This window comes from Nesoenas mayeri (assembly GCF_963082525.1).
Source record: "Nesoenas mayeri genome assembly, chromosome: 2".
NCBI lineage: Eukaryota > Metazoa > Chordata > Aves > Columbiformes > Columbidae > Nesoenas > Nesoenas mayeri.
In genome coordinates, this window is record NC_137543.1 from 126,718,672 (window position 1) to 126,739,949 (window position 21,278).

The 21,278-nt window shown below is 38.4% G+C and overlaps 1 protein-coding gene across 2 annotated transcripts; it reads right to left on the minus strand.

The window, feature by feature from the left end:
- Positions 1-1,443: 1,443 nt before the first annotated feature.
- OXNAD1 (oxidoreductase NAD binding domain containing 1) lies at positions 1,444-21,187 on the minus strand. 2 transcript variants are annotated; one of them, XM_080339743.1, is made up of 9 exons: positions 21,068-21,164; positions 20,635-20,715; positions 17,157-17,319; positions 16,811-16,874; positions 13,216-13,322; positions 8,922-9,063; positions 5,467-5,709; positions 2,453-2,561; positions 1,444-1,818 (listed from the first exon to the last, which is right to left on the minus strand). In XM_080339743.1, the coding sequence occupies exons 3-9, from the start codon at positions 17,285-17,287 to the stop codon at positions 1,664-1,666; spliced, it is 951 nt and encodes a 316-aa protein (XP_080195869.1). In that variant the 5' UTR covers positions 17,288-17,319; positions 20,635-20,715; positions 21,068-21,164; the 3' UTR covers positions 1,444-1,663. The 2 variants fall into 2 exon arrangements, with proteins under 2 accessions (XP_080195869.1, XP_080195868.1); XM_080339742.1 differs by lacking the exon at positions 20,635-20,715 and having other exon boundaries at positions 21,068-21,187.
- Positions 21,188-21,278: the final 91 nt, after the last annotated feature.

A 21,278-nucleotide genomic window follows, 5' to 3' on the forward strand; every position in this document is an offset into this window, starting at 1 on the left:
CTGACAAGACACCCCTCTGGGGCTGCAGTGACTGCTGAGGGGACGAGCCGCTTCAGCTCAAGTATGACACAGAAGCACAAACCTGAGTGGCTGAGGCTGCGGGCACAAGATGAACACTTGCAGGCACACCCTCATCACAGCACTGTCCCCAAAAGGCAACTCTTTAAGCTCCAGCACTCAGAGTTCACCTCTTCCTGAGCTAAAATATGGTTTCCTTACGTGTGTTTGTTCCAAGCCGCAGCAAAGATGGATTTTTTCTCATTGAAGCTCAATTTACCGAAAAGCTCTAGGATTATTTCAGTTGTTCAATCAACTAACTCCTGCAACAATGCCAGTAGTATTCTTGCACTGCGCTCAAAGTTCCAAGTTAAGAGTGTCTCGCTGTTTTTTGAAGATGAGGTGAATGCGGATGTGGCAGCAGGTCTCCTACAGGCTGTAAAACATACCAGAGACTGATAAAAAGAGGTTAAGGCTATGGGCTAAGCTCAGCGTACTGAAGCTGAAATGATTTCTTGCGAGAGATGTACAGCTGGGCTGGAAGCCTTTTCATCCCAGCACTGGGACATAATCCTTGAAGAAATGAAGCGCTTCACACCAACAGCACTGCTGCAGCCTGGAGCCCTGGTGATGGGATCCACATCTTGCAACCAGAGGGATGCTGATGGTGAGCAACTCGCTGCATCACCTGTTTGACTATTGTTGGAAACATCTACCTCCAGGAAAAGAGCCACTAACAAAGATGAAGCCTTATCAACGTGACATTTTCAATAATTCAATAATAATCCAGTATTTTTAATAATTTAACTGTTCCTTACTGAGGTCTTCAAATGTACAATTGGAATCTCTGCAACTAATTATGCCTTTTTGTTATTCTCAACATTTATAGTATTTCTACAAGTTGGAGGAGGAAGCTTCATTCAAGAAGGGCTTGAGCATCAGCCATTAACACCTGGAGTTACACTGGTACCTTGCAAGAGCAAACTTTGCAGGGCGTTTTCCTCAACAGAACTGGTATGTCCTGCAGACTCCCAGGATCTGCGCTGCGGCGGGATGCAGAGATCTCCTGTCCTGGCTGCTGCTGCTGCTTTTACTGTGAACACAGCCGATTTACTTAAATAAGCCACATATGAGCTTTCTTTTAACAAGAAGTGGCAAGAGAAGAAAGTCACAGCACAGCAACTCTACTTCTATAAAAATATTAATTTATTATTTAGAGCTGGGGAAGGCAGTGTGTTGACTCATTAGCACAACAATTTGTAGCAGAGTCAGAAGTTGTGGCCTGCACTATTTATTATAAACTGACCTGGCATTGCTGCACAACTGGTTCTCTACAACTGCTCAATCGGGCACTGAAAGTCTTTTAAAAGCTGACTAACAAAACAAGTCTATAAAGCGAAAATATGCTGTGACCTGTAAGAAGTAAGCAAACCATCAAAAAACCAGAAGAGTTAATGTCTTTAATATAAAATCATTTTGTCCCAAAAAGCAGCAGCACTGTGTTAGAAGAATATTATAGTTAAATTAAAGGAACACCATCATGATTGAGGACATCTTCATGGATGAAGCAGAATCTTCCAAATAATTCATAGTCCATTTTCTGTACATTTCAGCTTATCAAAATACACTTGGAACAAATAATATATTTTCTGTTCAGCAGGTGTCACTACCACCATTTCTCAAAGAAAACACAGTTTCTAGGAACACCAATGTTGGACAGAAGTTTGGATATAGATTCTATCATGGGAGGTGGACCGCAGATGTACCATAAAGTATCCTTAGATACATGTTTTTCTAGGTCCTTTTCAGATATTCTTCCCTCTGACAAAGAAAGAAGTAGAAAATGAGAACAGAAATATTAATCATGAGGTAATTTTAAAAAGAATGACTGGCTAGAGGTAAATTGAGCATTCATTTCTTAAAAATGCCAGGCCTGTTTAAAGATAATCGGTATCAAGATTTGAGGCTTCCAAAACCAATTGTTCTGGGGATTTATATCAGTACTTCAGTTGGAATGTAGGGGATATTAGTCACTGAGGAGGAACATGGCTTATGTACAACTAGTAATCCCACATGCAGATGGAAAAAATATAACACAAATACAACAGAAAAGGAAACACGATGAACTATCTCTTGCAAGCAGTCAGTTTATCCTTCGTCAATCCCACCTTGAGCTAAGTAAATACTTTGCTTAATAGTTTCTGGAATAAAGTTTGCAGTGGGAAATACCAGTATAAGGTCTAGAATTAACAGAGGAGGTTTACTAGAAATGAAAACAAAACTGCAAAGGGAAATTTCTTCTCCAAAGCGTAATATGTACAGTGAAATTATTTAACTCATGTCTCATTTTGGATCTTTAAATGCCAAAATACTAAATTATGCATATAACATCATCCTCTAGGATGTAATCAAACACAGACCTTAGAATTCACCTCTGCATTACAATTATATTTACCTGTAACATGTGGCTGAAGTTCCTTACAGATCTGTGATCTCTGTTGGGTAACGTGGAACCGACATGTGATCTTTCCAGGAAATGCATTCATCAAACCAAGAATATTTTTCTGTAATGTTAAACACACGTGCTTATCCCACAGGCTCTAAACCAAAGCAGATGTCTGCATCCAGCCCCAGAACACCAGCGGTTATGACTGAGTATCAAGACTCTTGCATTTCACAGGGCTGAGAGCTGGCCGGGCTGGATTTCAAAGGGCTGCCCTGCATACGTACGCAGCATTTCCATACCTGGAATGTGAACACTCTACCAGCTGTGCTGTTAGTGCTTTTCTCTTTTTTTTCACAACAGGTTGCAATTTGTAAGATTTGGACCTAAGAACCAGTTACATCCTTTTCTGGTTTCTTCCTCATGTAAATTCTCATTGTTTCTTCCACTTCCATATGGGTTTTCCATTTAAAAAAACCCCGTAGTTTGTATTTACCATTTATTAGGAACCTACTGAATCTCATCTGCTTTATCTGATAAGATCACTAGACCCTTTACTCTCTCATGTTCTCCAAAAAAAACCAACTACAGTGTAACACTAATGCTATTTTTACCCAAGCAGAAACTGTAATTTTCAGTTCTCTAAGTCACAACTGTGATAGTTACCACCAAAACACCAATAGCTTCAGTTCAAATCATAGTAAAAAAAAAAAAGTCTGCCTGTCAGATGCTGTAGTTAGTTCTGAAACTAAGATTTATTTACTGTCTAGATTCTGCACTACTTGGGGTTTTCACTGCTGGAACATACACTGGAAATTCTTAAAATATTCTGAAATGAAAATAATTTCTACCCTGTGAATAGGTAAATTAGCTCATATTGTTATGCGGTTGTTTACTAACTAGTTACTACAATGAACAGTTTGCCATGGGTGGCTCAACAAAAAAGAAAAAAACCAAACCCAGACAGATTTTACTTAATAGACAAATCTGTTACTGATTCTCCAAAAAGACATGGAACAAAGAGCAGCACAGCTGGACACCACTGGACACTGTTCCACCAGCACCTGCTCTCACTGCTCTGGACGCAATTCTAAACTTCTGTCCCCTTCCTATGGAGCCACATACAATCTGGTAGCGCTTTGGAAACTAACCGCGTCCTGTCGAGTTGAAGCCCTGGGACCCAGGCAGAAGGGATGCCTAAGGCAGGACCTAACCTGCTTAGATAATCCTGCAGTCGTTCACAACACCTACTTGTCACCTGTCACTCTGTAGTTCTGTGACATGGACAGAAAGTCTCAAGTTTCACACCTGTGATGACTCACCACAGCCCTATTTTCCAGCATCCTAGGGCAAGAAACGGGCTCTCTTTAACCAAATGAACAGCTCAGCTCAGCTGGCTCTTTGCAGCCTAGTAAGTCGGTATACACAGTAAAGCAGAGAGCTGAGCAATACAGACCCAAGGGGAAAGCCCTATCCCTGCTGTCCCAGCCACAATAAGGAAATGAGGGTCACATTCAGTCCTCGTGACATGAGGAAAACCCAGCTAACTGGCATCCTGCAGTGGCAAAGTGCTATCTTTTGTAATTTGAACACCACTACTTTAAATAACAAGATTTTAAAAAGCAGCACATCTGCCTGTGAAATGAGAGCACATCCAAATGATTATTAGACCAATTACACTGGGCTGACAGGGATGAAGGGTGAGTGACACTATACATGGCTGTTTCTCCGGGGAACAGGTCCTCCAAAACGCTAGCAACAACCCAACAGTTTTAGAAATTTGCACAGATATACCTCACAACATAAAGACTCTAGCAATCCTATTTCCTCAGTCCTCTGCACAGAGGTAAAGAATTTTCATATACATAATCTCGATTTGAGGACATGTGAAGAACAAAGGGGAGGATATATTTAAGCACTGCAACATATCAATGTGTTCTCCTCTGTCCCAGAAGCTCTAATTCAAAAGCTCTGCTGTTGTAACGCTGCTGAAGTAAAAACTAAGGAAACAGAATGACTGAATCGTTTTGGCTGGAAAGGACCTTTAAGATCATCGCGTCCAACTGTTAGCCTAACACACTCAAGTCCACCTCAAAACCATGTCCCTAAGAACCTCATCTGTAAGACATGTCTTTTAAACACCTCACTAAAAAAACTGTGCACGCTTCAACAGGCTGGAAGATGAGTATTTGGCCAAATGGAAGAGTAAATAGGCTTCCCCTTATTAGTCTGCTTCTAGCAACAAACAAACGACTTCTCAAAGAAAGCAAACATGTAACAGAAGTACAGAAGAAAAACTCGTGATGGCTCCCAAAACTATTTCTGGAATTATGATAAATTTTCACCTTTATATTACAATCAAAAGCTTTAAATTCTTCGAAGAAATCTAAATCATTAGGGATGCTTCTTTACAGAAGCTGTGCTAATTTGACCCTACAACGTTAACAGTGACCCTTAATACCTGTGTGTGACAATCTTTAACTGCGTTACAGCAATTTTACACGAAGTGCTTATAAATCCTTCATTCCCAGACTAGCACCCAATAATAACTAACACATTATTAATAAAGGTCCCCTGTTATTTTAGAAAGTATTACATTTCCCTTGGATAGAATTGCTCTTGCTAGTCTATAAATTCAATGCAATCCGTACTGAGATTATGTGGTTATGGTATTATAGCATATAGCATTATGCATACGATTAGTGTGTATATACACATATACATTACAGTACATATGATCTTTAGTGTACTACGATGCTTTTATGAGATTATAGTAAAATACAGACATTGAGGGTTAATTAACCTATCAGTGAAGTCAATGAGACCAGGTATATCTAATAACATCCTTAATTTGTACACGGCATAATTAACCAAACATACATGGAATTTGAGGCAGGAAGTGACGTTTGTCTCTCTTTGTACAGTCACTTACACAGAGGGAGGGGCTCTCTGTAATTTCGCAACAGAATGATACACACATTAATAGCTGAATATCTGTGATCTATTTTTTTAAGCTATTTATTTACCTTAAATAAGAGTTCGCGTGTATTTTTTGCACTGTAGAAGAGCTTCACTGTTCCCATTTTGTATCCATTTCCTTTACTTTCTTGGTATCCATGAAGATCTGCTATATGCAGCAGTATAGAAAACAATGGGTTAATTCCAACACCCCCTGCTATCAGCACTAGTTTTACAGGGGAGTCACCAGGCTGAGGATCAAAGAAGAAATCACCTCCCACTCGAAGAGCCACTTCTGAGTCAACAGTACACTAGGATGGAAAAGAAGATATTTAATTTCAAAACTAAAAGCAAAAGTTGAAATATTATTCTTCTTGCACCACAGTCACAAGACTTGCCAGGCTGTCACTTTTTATTTTTCTTGACCAGTGAGGAAAAACTGAAGTACTTTAAAATAAACACTTGGTATCCAGCTATCTGAAGTCATCTGTTTCAGTGTCTCTAGGGATCTAGTTCTACTTTCAGAAGTTTCAGTCTTCTGATAAGGCAGGATGGTGACTCTCCTTCCCACCCCTAGAAGAGCTGAAAGAGGAATGATTCACCCAAGAGTTTTTCAACACCAGTATGTGGTTGTGAAAACCCGAGGTTAACATGTGAGATCACACTTCTACCCAAACCCAGTCATGTCAAAAAACCCCCTTGCTATGAGGTCACAGGAAGAAGTCAGAATGACTTGCATAGACACAGAAGGTTTTTCCATTCCCATTCCTAAAAAATAAAAAACACCCAGAAGCGAAGCAAGTATCCACCAGAATATTTCTTTCAGAACCACTTCTGCATTTGTAACTTCAGAGTTGCAGAAGAAGAAAAATCAGGGGGAAAGCGGTCTCTCTTCCTTTCCATTTGCACGTAAGAAATTATTTCTTACAGAAATCAGCCAATGCATTATTTTTTTGATACATGGAAAACTAAAGCTACAACAAATAAAACATTTGGGTCAATATCTTCTTGGTAAAGTGCACCCCAGTATAAAGCGTGAAACTGCAGTACAGAGAAGTCAGATGAGTTCTCCCACATCACTGAAAGCCAACAGAACAAATAGGAGCAGAAAATACAACTCATTTCAAACCATATGTAGGGTTTAAAAATTGAAATTAAGAGGATAAGGAAGTCTCGAAGGTGGGAAAGAAGGAGAGAGAAAAAAAGTAAAGCTACAAGAACTGCTGAAAAATTAGCAATTCATCATTTACAGAATAAAAACACCTCCTCCAAAAAATCCTTTTGATATCAGGAAACAGTAACTGAAACAAAATTATTTCAATTTACTTACTACACACCTGTGTAGTGAGTAAAGGTCTACATACATAACAATTCCACCACGAGGAGGAAGAAGGCCCTTTGATGCAGGTACTGCACAGAAGTTCCTACAGTAGTGAGCATGACCACTAAAAAAAACCTTTTGCCTTTCTCAACTATTGCATGAGGTATTATCTCTCAACTATTGTGTAAGAAAATTTGCATTTTTTATCTGAAACTAATTCTCTCTCCCTTTTTAATGTATACTGCCAGGCTTTCCCACCATGTTTCACTTTGTTTTAGAGATGCTAGAATCCAGAAGTGATCCAGATTCATGTGGCAGAGGAGGACAGAGAATACATTGCATCCTTTGTGGAAGTAAGCATTTTTGGGGAGAAACAATCTCATTCTTGTCTAATCTGCCTCCTTAACCAGCTATAGCTCAGCAAGGTGGGACACAGGAGGAGCCTCTCTTAACCAGCAGTCTCTCACGTATTTCAGTGTATTAACCACAGCAATGATAACAGTAAGCCAGTTTCAAAAAAAAGAAAAGAAAGTCTGGAGCAAAGGGTGACCAAGTGTTGTCCTTTAGCCTAGTTTCTAAATACAGCATTGAAGCAGCTTAGAGAAGTGAAGCAATCAATACATGTACATTTTTCTAAATAAAAGTCTGTTTTCCTAAACTATAAAGTACACTGTGATGAATTTTATGATATTATATACAGTAATATTAAAGAATAAATAGAAATACCTCTGAAAAAAAACATGAGTAAATGAGTACTAACTATTCCCATAACAATCTTTCACCCAGAGAGATCAACTTCCTCTATAAATAACATTTAAATAATTAAGTACCAGAGGTTTTTTCATCATATATACAACCTTTTCAAATTCTACATTGCCAATTTTCTCATCTTCTTTCCTAAGGAAATCATGCATTTTTGTTTAGCTAGAAGAGTCCATATATACCCTGGATGTTTTTCTACAGCATCAGGTTTGACCTTGCTCACCCACTAACTAAAAATTTTCATATAAATTCATCCAGAAAACTCAGCAACAGCAGACTGATTTACATCAAAAAATCCTACAAGGAGCCTCCAGAGACTGGGAATTATGAAGTTAGGCCTTCATATTCTCTAAAGAGCGATACCAAAACCAGGCAATCCTCTTAGTTATTATGTGGCCTGCTGGCACGTGTACTACAAGTTCTATACAACATCTCAAAAAGGTTATTTATTTATGCTCTACTGCAAATAACTTGCTATAACACCAATTAAAATACTGAGGATAGTCAATACTAGATTAGCACCACTTTGGAAATTCTCAGTTCTTGTAAATTTGCATCAATCTTTACTGTAACTCTGCTGGTCACTGAACAAAACTGCAATATTTGTAAACCTGGAAGAATCTGTCAATTTAAACCTTGCAGCCTCATTTAAGAAATGAAAATGCCAGGCAGAGAACAGTAAACAGGACAGATCACAGGGGGTTGTGAAAAGAACAAAAGTTCATAGGACAGCTCATCTATGAAATATGATCAGCAGCAGAAATAGGACTCTTATGACTGTAACTAAATTGTGTAAATGGATGAACAAAATGCCACAACAGGCCAAAGTGACAGACTCTACTTTTAATATAGCAAAAATAATCTCTTGGGATATGTCAACATTACAAAAATATTGCATATTTAAACGAATACTACAGAAATTCTTATGTATTTTGTTGTTTTGTCTTTTCAGAAAAAAAAAAAAAACAACACATCTAAAAATCAGCCTCTGCTTTCCCTTAATAATCTAAATTTATATTTATCTGACAATGATTCCAGTCTGTATTTGTAGAAACAGCCAAGAATGATGGTGATTTATCAAATATAACTTTGTAACATGCAATGCAGCCTGTTCTCAGGTACACGAGTTATAACAGAGGTTTTTCAACATATTCCAGTTCATGAACTCCAAAGGAATGAGAACTCTTATATGCACCCACTACAGTATCACTGTAAGTCCACCAAGCACAAGTGAATTCAAAACATCACAAAAACCATATTACCACACCAACATCCAATTTCAGTCCCTTACTGAACAAATGGTATTAAAAATGGCTGAACAAGTCAACAGTCATTTTGAATTCAATAGCAAAAAGTTGCCTGATATCACACACACCACGCAAAAAAAGAGGAGGGGGGAAAAAAGGCCAAATCTCACAACCAACAGTTGATCTCCTTTACCTCAGTGTGAACCCAGTGAGCAGGAGGATGAACAGTGTGCTTTACTGCCAGCTCTAACAATCCTTCTCGTTCCAGCAGCCCGGGGCTTGAACATATTGAGAATCCCCCAACTACAGATACTCCAGGAATAAAGAAATCAACCCTAAAAATAGAGCAGAAACAAAAGTTTTTTTAAAAAGTCAACAACCTCAAACATAGAAAACAATCACCTAAACAAAATGGCTGCCTTTGTTTCAATTATTCTACCTTCACAAAGATCTTCATTTCCATAACACAACTTTTCCAAAAATGGACTTAATCTTGAATTTCCTCCATTTCCTCAGAATTCCTTTCATCTAGAAACATGTCATCATCTTTGTTAAACTAGCAGGTTTTTTAACCGTTCTGCTTTTAGCATTAGATGCCACATCTTACAACAGACTAGAATTTTCAGTGTTTAAATAAATTATTTGCATATCAAAACAAAAATACTATGTGGTCTGACAGAATGGCTTAAATTCTACTCTTTTGGGTCCCTTTGATGGGCTCTTCAATTTTCAAACATAAGAAGATTGGGAAACTAATTTTAGGGAAATGAGTTTTGATTAAACACTTTCTTTTCTTGGGAAGATGAAATATCTGAAAAATCAGAGTCTGTAAAAAATTTCTTATGCAAAAAATAATTTACTAGAAGCAGAATTGCTTTACCTAGTGAACTGCACTGCCCTCTGGTGGCTGATACCTCTTTTTAGTTGATAGGAAATTGAACTGGAATAAATTACTACAATTGTTTTTAAAAGTTAAAGTAAACCATGCCTCGGTTTCTACAGATTGGAAGGTGAACACATGGCTGAGCTTTTGCAACACGACCAGTTAGGGAGTATGGAAGGCAAGCCATTACTACACATGAGCTATCATTAATTTTCATAAAAGCGAGGCTTTGATATTCTAAATACTATCAGAAACAGTATGAAGCTGGTTTATGATCTAACATTTAAACTATTCTGAGTTGCATAAATATTCAAATCCTTCCGTTTTCTACAGCACGTAGCAAAATCACTGTATTTCAAAAGAAAACTACTGTTTAAAACTAATTGTCCTGCTCCACTTAAGAACCACACTGGTAGGCAGTGCCAAGTACCACAGAATCATTATTCAATTCAAGCCAGAGTCCGGCTGGTTCAGTATTAGCTAAATGAGAATGCAACAAGAAATACACATGAGCTTCCACTGCCCAGAGATTTTCTTTAAACAGCAAGGCTGCATTCTTCACGGAGATCACGAATTGTTGAGGGAGGAGAGAAACACTTTGAAGAGTTCCCTAGTTTTTAAAGAAAAAACCTTTGCTTGCTTTAGAATAAAATCATCCTCTCCTCAGAGAACGCATGAAATGTGATATATACAATACTATAGCTATGTAATTTTTAACCCTGTACTTAGAAACTTGATGGTGTATAAAGGCATCTGACTTCAAATGAAAGGTCAACACCAAAAAAACAATCGAGAAGGCTTATTTTGCTGTTCTCAGCTTCTGCAGCCTCACTGGCCATGGGGCTCAGCTTTCATGGCACCGAGGATCTAACATTAGAAAGGATGACTCTTGTACTGCAGCGTTTATTGTATCAAAGAACACCTCAAGATGCTACTAAAGCTCTTTACCACCCTCTGGTGGAAAATAATCTTACTACCTACATTAACAGAAAAAAGATATTTATGCTGTAAAGTAACAATTTACATTCAAGTGAAAATATTCTGCTTGACACAGAAGGGAAACATGACTCCTGCCTGGTGGGGAAACACACATAGAAACCCAAACATTGCTGTAAAACCTAAATCAAATGTAGTTTTTAGCCTTCTAAAGTACTAATGTAGGTGTATGTTTCTATATTAGTATTTCTTTCCCAATTACATGATTATGAGAAATTTCAGGTATAGTGGGTCAGCTTGTCCTTCTGATGGCTTTTCTCAGCTGTGTGTAAGAAGGATAAGAGGACCCCTGAAGAAATGCTGTCTGTGACAGCTTGTCCTGGTTTTGTTAAAAAACAAGTTTCTCTTTTAGTAAATTTGCCTGTCAGCTAAAGCCTTCATATTAACTGCATTTTCCTGGAGAACCAGACACATGTTTTGGTAAACCTAGCAATGGAATGCAAACTTATTGATAAGCACAGATGGACATCTCGGGAGAGGGGCAATGAGAAACAGGTGACCAAGAAACTGACCAACAGTGTATAACATTCCATTCACATGAATACTTCATATAAAAGTGGGAGATCACGAGGATCTATTCCCTTTCCTTTTTCCTTCTGCTTATGGCTGACATTAGGAGAGGACCTTGCTAGTCGTCCCTGCGAACTGAGGCCTAGTGACAGACTGAATCCATCTCCGGTTGGCTGCAGAGCCCAATCCAGGACGCCAGGTGCCGGTGCCAGCTCTGCAGTTGCTGAGACTTTCAAGATTGGTTTTGTATATTTTGTATTATTTTCTCTATTCCTATTAGTAGCAGTAGTAAAACATTTTTAATTTTTTTCCAACTCTCTTCTCTCTGTCCTTCTTTTCCTCCCGATCGCCTGTCCTGAGTGGGAAGGGGGGAGAGGAAGGGGCAAAAAGGGGGAAGGAGGGAGGAGAGGAGTTTAACAATACATCTGCCAGGGTTTTATTGCCGCTCCGCAATCTAAACTCTCGACACAGCTAAAGTGAAAAGAACAGTGGGAGGGGAAAAAACAGGACAAAGAAAAAAAATGTTGATACCCACAACAAGGAGAGGTGCGAAAACATGTAAAACAGATCTTAGGGTGGTTTTTCATTTCCCTCCTTTAAAGGTTACCTAAGCCAAATCTTTAAGAAAAGAATAACCATCAGCAATTGCTGGAGGAAGAGACCAGAAACATTAAAAACCATAAAGCTACTTCTTTAAAGTATTTATAACATGTATATACCTCAGTACACGTTTTAGTAAATCAAAAGGGGTAACAGCAACAAGCCTCTTCATTACTACTTGATGTCAGCTAAATACCAGTATCTGGCAGCATGCTTGCAAAACACATTCACTTTTGCTTCTGAAAAACTTGATAATTAGAACTCTTTCAAAATATATACACATTTTAGTGACAATCTTTGGCTGTAACATCTTCCTATAGCAAATTCTAACAAGTTAGCCTTTTCCTACTCAGGAAATTGTGGCCTGGTGTTTTGTAGTGCTCATCAAAAAATGCAACCACAGTTTACAGCTACAAGTATAGAAAAATTGTTGTATCCCTCACAATAGCATTAGAATATTTTCAAGGAAGAAGAAAATGAAAAAGAGTAATTATAATTAAAGCTTTCAGTCTTCAGCATGATAATTTCTAAAACATTTTTGGAGGGCAAATGCACTTTCCAAGTACTGGCAAGCAAGAATTTAATATGAGTCACTGCACATGTGCAAAAACTGCAGCAAATTACTCCACAAACAAATTATTGCAATCAACATCTTGTGTTCTGGTTCTAAATTTAAAAGGCAGCATATTAACACTACATGAGTAACATATGCTGTTCATACCCTAGCAGCCATACTTTGACTCCAGCAAAACCACTTTCAGATGGCCTAAGCCAATAAAAAGTTTAAGAACATTTAAATGACCAATGCCAAAAGGAACTACTCATGGTGTTAAATTAATTTTTAAGAGAAAAAAATATGATTGAGTGGGAGTATTTTTAACAAGAAAGGAAGACAAACATGAAAACGCACTATTTCCATGGGAAAAAAGGTTGCTTAAACAGCTCACTATTTCAAAGGCTTAGTAATTCAAGGGTTTTCTTAATTTTCAAGTTTGTTTATCTGTATTTATATATTAACAGGCTTAATTTTCAGAGTGGAAACTTCTAGAGGAAGAAATAGAAGTTAACACGCAATTCTGATTTAATTATAAACCAAAACTAAGTAACTTGTGAATCAGCAGCAGTCTTGGATCCACTGTAAAAATCACTAGTAAATAAAGACGGTAAAGACAGCTTGCAGAATGAAGTGCAGTGTACTTCAAAGTACTCTTAAAGAAAAAAAGTAAAATACATAAAACAGAGGAAAATATCAAAACAATCAAAAAGAACATTTAAAGAATATTGATTTTTGCCTTTTAAGAATTAATATTAGAATATTTAATAATGGTTATTTTACAATCATGCCAAATATCAGCTATTTCACAGAGCACTCAATAACAAAATGTCATATTCTGTAAATTAACAATTTTTTTAAGGCTCAAATATCAGAGGCCTTTTATCATTTTGCTATAGTGGATTTCTGCTGGTAATTGTCCCCATAAACATCAGAAGAACTTACCACTGTCCTGCTTTGAAAGTAAAATCTTTATTTGCGATAGACAAACGAAGTCTTTTGACTGTCTCTGATTCATTTGTGATCCCACACACTTTTGCTTGTGAAATTACCTAAAAAAAGGAAAACAAACCATTCTGTTACACAGATATCATTTGCAGCAAAAGTACGCAAGAATCTGTGTATGAGATGCCCATCACTTCACGTATTATCTGCGGCATTTCGTTACCTAAAGAACCAATATTTTTTCACTGGGGTAGAGAAACAAAAATGGATTCACTTACACAGTCACTGAATGGAGAAATGCTTTTCTGCTTACAGTCCGCTACGTCGAGCTCTTTTGTCAGAGTTATTCTAAGATTATATATAAACTTGTTTTATTTTTGTTGAGGAAAACATAATGGTAAACAGAAGGGATTGCTAGTTACCACCTTTCAGATTCTTTTGACATCTATAATAAAGCAAAACCTCCTGTATCTTCCCAGCCACAAAGTAAAAATATCTCTGAAATAAAGGCTGACAAAGAAAATTTGTAAAACATCAGCTGCTACTGAAGTCCCAGGGAGATTTCTGGATCTGTATCTAGTTTTATTTAAGTAATTAAATGCATTACTGAAAGGTTATGCATCAATTCATAATGCGTTAATGAAAGAAAAACAACGAGCCTTGTGTTACTGCATTTACAGACATACCCGTTTGACCACATACACAATCTGTGAACCCGGGAAAACTGAGACATGAACATTCATTCCTAGTTAGCAGAAGACTTTTTGTTTGGCAACTGGATGGGAGGGGATGTAAGAGCTGCAGCTGATACCGCTTTTAAGGAGTTTATAGATATATATATATATAGATAGATAGATATAGATATATATAAAAATAATGCTTTTCTTAACAAAAAACAGATTTTGCAACAGGACCATTGAGGAGGAGCTCCCCACCTAAACTCTTTGAAATGCTCATCAGTACAACATGGACTTTCATCCTTACCCCTCCCCTCCCTGCCCTTCATCTTCAGGCGTTTTTGAGTTATAATTATTAACTTTTTTCCTCTACAAGGCAAGTAATGCCCTAAATATTCTCTATGCAGGCCAACATACAGATTTTACTCTGTTAAAAAATGCTGATGTCATTTACCACACTAGGAAATGCTAATAATACCACCACAACTCTACCATTTCTCATTTGTATAAGATCAAACAGACCAAAAAAAAATGTAAGCTTTAAGCAACTATGTTCTAATTTAAAACACGTGGCAGGAAATTATTTTATTCATAAAGTAACATCTGAACATGTCCACTGTCACATTAAACAGCAGGATATTTGCCAATTTAAAATAAAGTAGCGTACATTTCTTTTCCACTTTAGCAGACAGTATTAAATGGGGACTGCAATCACTCCAAGTTAACATGAGAAATGTCAGATACATGACTTAAATTATTGTTCTGATGGAGAAAACTTAAGTGCAGGAAACGGGCATGAAGTTTGGACCTTCTTCATTCCCTTCTTTACTTTTCAGTATACTCCCTAATTTGTTCTTCGGCTGACACATCTGACAGAGCACTGGAAAATTAGTTCTTAATCAGTGTAAAGTTATTACGAAAACTGAATTTGAGACAGGGTGATCAAAGACTTTCAACCAGGATTTTGGACCATCACAAGAGTATCCAGCTGACCCAGAGCAAGGCTGTGGTGAGAGGCAGGACAACACAGGACTATGGACTTTGCCACTGTATTTCAAGAAAATAATAGGCACTTTTTCTTGCCCTGGCCATTCACATTACCACTCTTGAACAGTCAATTTCATGTAGCATGCACACTAATGCAACACAGATCTATGATTCTTTCATCCTTCTACAGGGCTGAAATGGCCAAATAAGGCAACACAGACTGAAAGAAGCCAGCTGCTGATTACATGGAATGTAAAACCAAGAAGAGGATTTAAAATAAACTGATTTTCAAGTGGTCAGAAAGTAACAAAGATTAAATCAACTGTTATAAAAAAGAAACAGCATAGTCCTCTGATATGCAGAGAATTTGCAGGAGCAAGAACTGAGCCCTGCTTGTTCACCTATCCCATACAGCTTCCTTCTCTTCAGCAGGCCTTACAAAGATCCCTGCACCACCTCAGAGCCCCCAACACCTCATAAGGATCCGTTTGCCACCTATTTTCCAGCTACCCAGCATTTATGTTGAGCAGAAAAAGTAAGCAAGCCAAGCAATCAGAAATGCCCAAGATAAAAAAAAAAACACACAAAAAACCAACACACTACTGCAAAACTCAAAAGTGCAATTTTTTTTCATGTTAGAAGCAAACAAGAATGTGTCTCTGTCTGTACCTGTCTCTACACTCATTTTTTGATGTACTGGGTTAATTTGGCATAAACGGGACCCACGTGAGCATCTGTACGTCCACAAGCCATGCTGCTCTGTACTCAGGTAAGAGCTGGCATTAGATGTGAGTAGCTGAGGCTCAGATGTGACATACGAGCGTTCCCAGAGCTGCTTGCACCCTGACACCTCTGGGGACAGGCAGAATGAGGCTGCGTTTGCCTCATCCACCTACAGCCTATGTCACAAGTGCCAAGTCTTCAGTTCTAGTGGTTATTTGTCTATCCCCTCCACCCAGCTTCATTTCGAGAAGAATTCATTTTTCCTGTGACTTACTCTCAACTACACTTAGGGAAAAACCTAGCAGAGGACGACTTAATTATGTACATATATGCACATTAACATCTGTGTAGTGTGTTTGAGAACAGTTTGTCGTGCCGTGTGACACATGTGGGACTGGCCTGTCATGTCTCCTTAACACTGAGAGAAACTAACTAAACAACAGAGAAAAACTGAGCACTGTTTACCAATTCCTGGGAATTAAAGATGGGATTTTTGAATCAAAAAAGTGCCCCACTTCTCCTGAAAAGTCTAAGAAAAATGCAGAATTGTTTACTAGTGAAACATTTGAGAGCTGATGTAATCTTCTTCCAGTATTTAAAAATTTCAAAACATCTACTTTAGCTAATAACACCAAGAAAATACCTATATGAAATACAAGAGTATATTCGCCTCTGAGCATTATTAAAAAGCATGCTCCCTGCACAAACCAGATCCAGAATAAACATTTCTGGATTTTGATGGAGAACAATGCTCTTGTAATTGTGAATTAAAACAGATATAAACCAAGATCCTTTTTACAACTCTCTATCATTTCTCCCTTCAAAATGTCTACACTTTTATCTTACCTCCTATCTTACACTTTAATCTTAAATTTTAACCAGAAGTGTAGAAATCCATAAAAATCTGAAAAGCCTGTCTAGAGATGATGGGCATCCGTGTGCTTTCATTGCTTATCATAATCCATACTTGATCAGAATTCTATTCAATTTCTTGTCCAACAAAGTAACCAGCATCATGTCACCAACAATTTTGCAACTCATTATGTTTCACACACCATCACAATACACACTTATTTTAAAACAATATCAAATATGAAAAACGAGGAGAAAAAAGAAATAAAACAGATTCCAGTAGAATCAAATACAATTATCCAGTTTCTTCACACCAAAAAAAAAATTACTTACATCCTAAAGAACAGAACACTAACCTCCTGGCGAAAATTTTTTGCTGTCCTCTCTAGATGATCCATTTTCCTTTTTGATTTTATTGTGCTGCAACAAAAAGCAAACAAAGATAATTGTCATTTTGACAGCTGTGCTACTGTCCTTTACTGATATGAATTTCTATTAGCATAACAATCCACCAGTGTAATCCAGACTGCAGATGACATAAATCCAAATAAGAATGAAATACAAATATATAATTGGCAGTTAAGTATTTATAGGTCTGTAGTAATTTGTCAGCTTCATTTTGGCAGTGTTACCATGACATTCTGTTTAAAAAAAACCAACAAAACAAAACGTTTTTGTACGTGGATAACCTACCCAACCTACCCGTTCGCTGTGCAGTAACAAAAAGCCGAGTGCCTCAACACCACCAATGCAGAATAAGAAGAAAAACACCTGCTAACACCTCGTAGTAATTGAGGAACAGTAAAACCCACATAAATAGTAGCACGAGCCATGATGACTAGGCCTTCTTCAGAATCACCAGCTCCTGAAAAATCAATATAAATACTTGTTAAATAACATACCCACTGTTCGACATGGCTTGTTTTCATACTTTACTTCGATTACATCAGAAAGGCTAAAGCTCAGCTGGAGCTAAAATTAGCAATAGAAATATAGCATAACAGGAAAGAATTTTAAAAGTATGAAAGTATCATAAAGAAGTGAAAATGTGCATCCATCAACCAAAGGAGAAGACAACCTTGTCACAGATAATATGGAAAAGGCTGAAGTACTCAACACTTCTTTTGCCTCACTCTTCACAGGCAAAGCCTGCACCTAGACCTCTGCTTGTACCAGCAGCATTTGGGAAGAAGAAGGATAAGTAGGAGTGGGGCCTGCAACTGCTCAGAGAATCTGGATTTATTCAAATTCACAGAGCCAGATGGGTTACACTCAAGGCTGCTAAGAGACACAGCTGACAGGCTTGTGAGGCAACTGCCTATCACCTGTGAAAAACAGCAATCAGAGAAAGTCTCCGATTGACTTGAAAAAGATTAATACATGGTCATGTTTAAGAGATGCAAGAAGCAGCACCTCTGCCCAGTCAGCGCCACCTCAGTCTCTGGAAAGCTGTCCAGAGCCTTTCCTTGCAGCTGTATGAAAACTAAGAAAGTAATCAGGGAGATTCAAGGGAGATTTACCAAGGGCAAATTATGTTTGACAAACATAATGAACACCTACTGCGATGAAATGTCTGGTCATGGAGTTAAGGTGACAGTTCAACGACTTTATCAATAACTTGGACGATGAGACACAGTGTACCACCAGCAAACTTGTGGATGACACTAAATTAGAGGGATGACTGACATGCTGAATGGTAGAGCTTCATTTCAAAGGGGCACTGAGAAACTGCAGGACTGGAAGACAGAAAGCTCATGAACTTGAAGTACAAAGGTCTGCATCTGGGACTGGCTTAATCCAGCCCTGGCAACTCTCCTGCTCCAAGCAGGAGCTTTGACTAGATGACCCTCAGAAGTCCCTTCCAGCCAACACACCTGGGATTCTAAATGCTCGAACAATATTTATGTTTGAAAGAAGATCAGACAAACCTTGAATATGCATTCCCGTTCTATTGGTAAAGAAAGGATTCTGGTAGAAAATTGTAATAAATATTAAATAAAACTCTTGCTAGGTTAATTTAAAAATATGTACATCCCTCATCCTTCCCTATATCCTATGTAATACTTACATCTCTAAACAGTTAAGCAAGTAGCAAACACTTGCATGCACCACATTGGAAACATGGTGTGAAGCTTCCCAACTGCCTACTCAAATAGAACTATGACAAAGAAAGATGAACTGACATGTACAATACTCAAAACAAGTCAGAAATGTCCTTCACTTACAAACTGTAGGAGCCAAGAGCTACTTCTCCTTGCTTGTAAATTTGCCTTTGTTTTTCCTAAAGTGGACTGACATTACCCTCTATCATATTATCATCACCTATCAAATTATCGTATTATTTCTGTGATGCAGTCCACTGCTTCTTTAAAGCATAATTAATCTTTTACTTCCATTTTAATCTATTTTCCTGCATTCTTTTAAAGCATGTAATTTATTTTTGAAAAGTTTTTGTTTTTCATTTTGAATCCTTTGAAACGGCAATAATGCAGCTTGTTTAACTAATCAGGCCTGTACTCTGGGCTTTCACTAACAGCTGCAATGGCTGGTCACTCACTAATTTGTCCTGTTTATAATCTTGTACAAATGGGAGGCAGAGCTTTCATAAATTAGGCTGCTCAGAAATTGAATACATTTACTGTAACTACTCAAAATGCCCACTTTCAAGCATAAGAAATACTTCCTGCAGCTCTTAGCTGTCCATAAATTTAATAGCTTTTTAACATTTAATTCCACAGCAGCTTGCAACTTTTCAAAGCAGAATTATTTAAAATTCTTCTCCCACCAGTGAGCAAAGTTACTTTTTTTGCCATAGCATATACTGAGTACTGTATTTAAGCAAAATACTTCAGCGCTTTCTACATGCAAATGTGTAGAAGCTATTAATAAGGAAAGTATTAACATTCTTAAATTATTTTAGCAAGACAAAGTACACATCTAATCAAGAATCCACATTCCTCTACATCAGTATGTCCAGTCTGTAAACTGTGACTGCTCAAAAATAACTGAGTTACTCAAATTCATTACATGATTTTATGATCTAGAGTCTGTTGGATAGCAGATCTTGGTTAAATCCATCTACATCTCCATTTTGGGGGGTTTTCCAGTGCTTTTTGATTTATGTTTTCAAGCTTTTCACTCTACCACATTAACTAATTCAAAGCAAAAATTAAGGAAGTTTGAAAGTGGATACTTAAATAAGTTGTTTATGCCAATAGCAGTGACTAATTAAATCATCACAATGAACCACATAAAATCCAACACTTTGCTTCAAAGGCCAAGGACTGAATAATGATTTAATTCTATTTTTTTTTTTTAATTGCCTCACATCCCTCAAAATCCTTTCTGCAATTAATTGCTCCTAAACACAGTGACATCAGTTGGTAAAGTAAGTAGCCTAACCTTAAAATCCAACACAAAGATTCTGCATTGTTTATTTTACATGTTTAACGTAATCATTCTACTGGTAAGGTTGAGAGTCATTAAGGCTGGCCTCACTTTCACTGCTGTCACTTTAGGCAGCAAGTATGTTCAGTTCCACATGTGAAAATGTGAAGAAAAAAAAAAGATCTAAATATCAACACATAATACTGAAAACAAAACAAATGTCAGCCTTTTTTCATTGTAGCAGATACAATTTTAAAGTCAGGGCTGAAAGATCCTATTGAGACATACTATTTTAAGACTGAGACTCTACCTTGAATGAAAAAGAATTCTTGAACAGTAGTTCAAGCTACTTGTTCCATTTACACTATCATCAATCACCTTCCAGCCCTTAAAATCACAATGAAAATCAATTGTAATATTTACTCTGTAACTAGAAATTCTGAAACCTCTTTCAATGAGTCCTGTTTCTCCTCTACCCTATAGAAGTCTGAGTCATTCCTTTACAAATGTGAAGAGCCTCTCCCCCATCTGTCATCTCCACAACCTTCCTGGCTTGTCCTGCTCCTCAATCCCCTGCCCTTCAAGCAGCGCAGTGCTTCAGCCTCCCAAGCTTGTCTGGTGGGATTTTTCTGCCTTTATTTTTGCTTCTTATCCAAATCCTTATAGAAATAGCTACTCCAAGTATTTCCTTTCTTCTTTCACTCTGTGGAGAGAAATGAGTGCTTCTTTTGTATATGACTTCTTCCTCTCCTCACCTAAAATTAAAATCAAGCGATTTGTTCATTCTTCTTACCCTCTGACCCACCAGCCTTGGGTTGTTATCGCTTGAGATCTACGACTGTATCTCTTCATTTCCTCAATCCTACATCGGTATCTGAAGGGACAGAGTTACTTATAGTTAACCTGTACCACACTGAAGAGTTAATGTCAGAGTGCTGAGGGGGCGAGCAGGACAGCAAATCTTTTCCCACCATTAAGTGTATGGATGGGTAAGAGACACCCCACGAGACAAACCGTCCCTCCTGCAAAAGTCATAACCGAAAAACGCTCTTCCCCTTGACCCAGCACCGAGGAGCACCCGGGTGCGGGAAGCACGGGAGAAGCCCGCGTTCGGCTGCAGCAGGGCAGCGCTGAGGAGGCGGAACGCTGTGGGAACGCTGTGGCCCCGCTGCCCTCCCGTCCCGTCCCGACCCGGGGGTCGGAGCAGGACAAGGTCGCGGCCGTACCCTGCCGTGCCCTCGCAGCCACCGGAGATCGCTGCTCCGCGCCGCCCCTCGGCCAGGAAGGCGCTCCGGACGTGGAACCGGCGGGGCCAAGGCGCAGAGGGCACCGGTGGGAGCGGCGCCGTGCGGGGACCCCGCTGTGGGGAGGGGGCGCTCGGGGGAGACCCCGCGGCCCGGCCCCGCCCCGCGCTCGCGCTCCCGCCCTCACCCCAAC

What these genes read in the sequence shown, in the direction of transcription:
- OXNAD1 (XM_080339742.1), bottom strand. Translation starts at nt 17,287, where the DNA reads ATGGCTCGTGCTACTATTTATGTGGGTTTTACTGTTCCTCAATTACTA. An exon ending in CAAAAAATTTTCGCCAGGAG is followed by an intron (nt 13,323 to 16,810) that starts GTTAGTGTTCTG and finishes TCCTTTTTTTAG; the next exon opens with GTAATTTCACAAGCAAAAGT. An exon ending in CTCACTGGGTTCACACTGAG is followed by an intron (nt 5,710 to 8,921) that starts GTAAAGGAGATC and finishes TTTCCATCCTAG; the next exon opens with TGTACTGTTGACTCAGAAGT.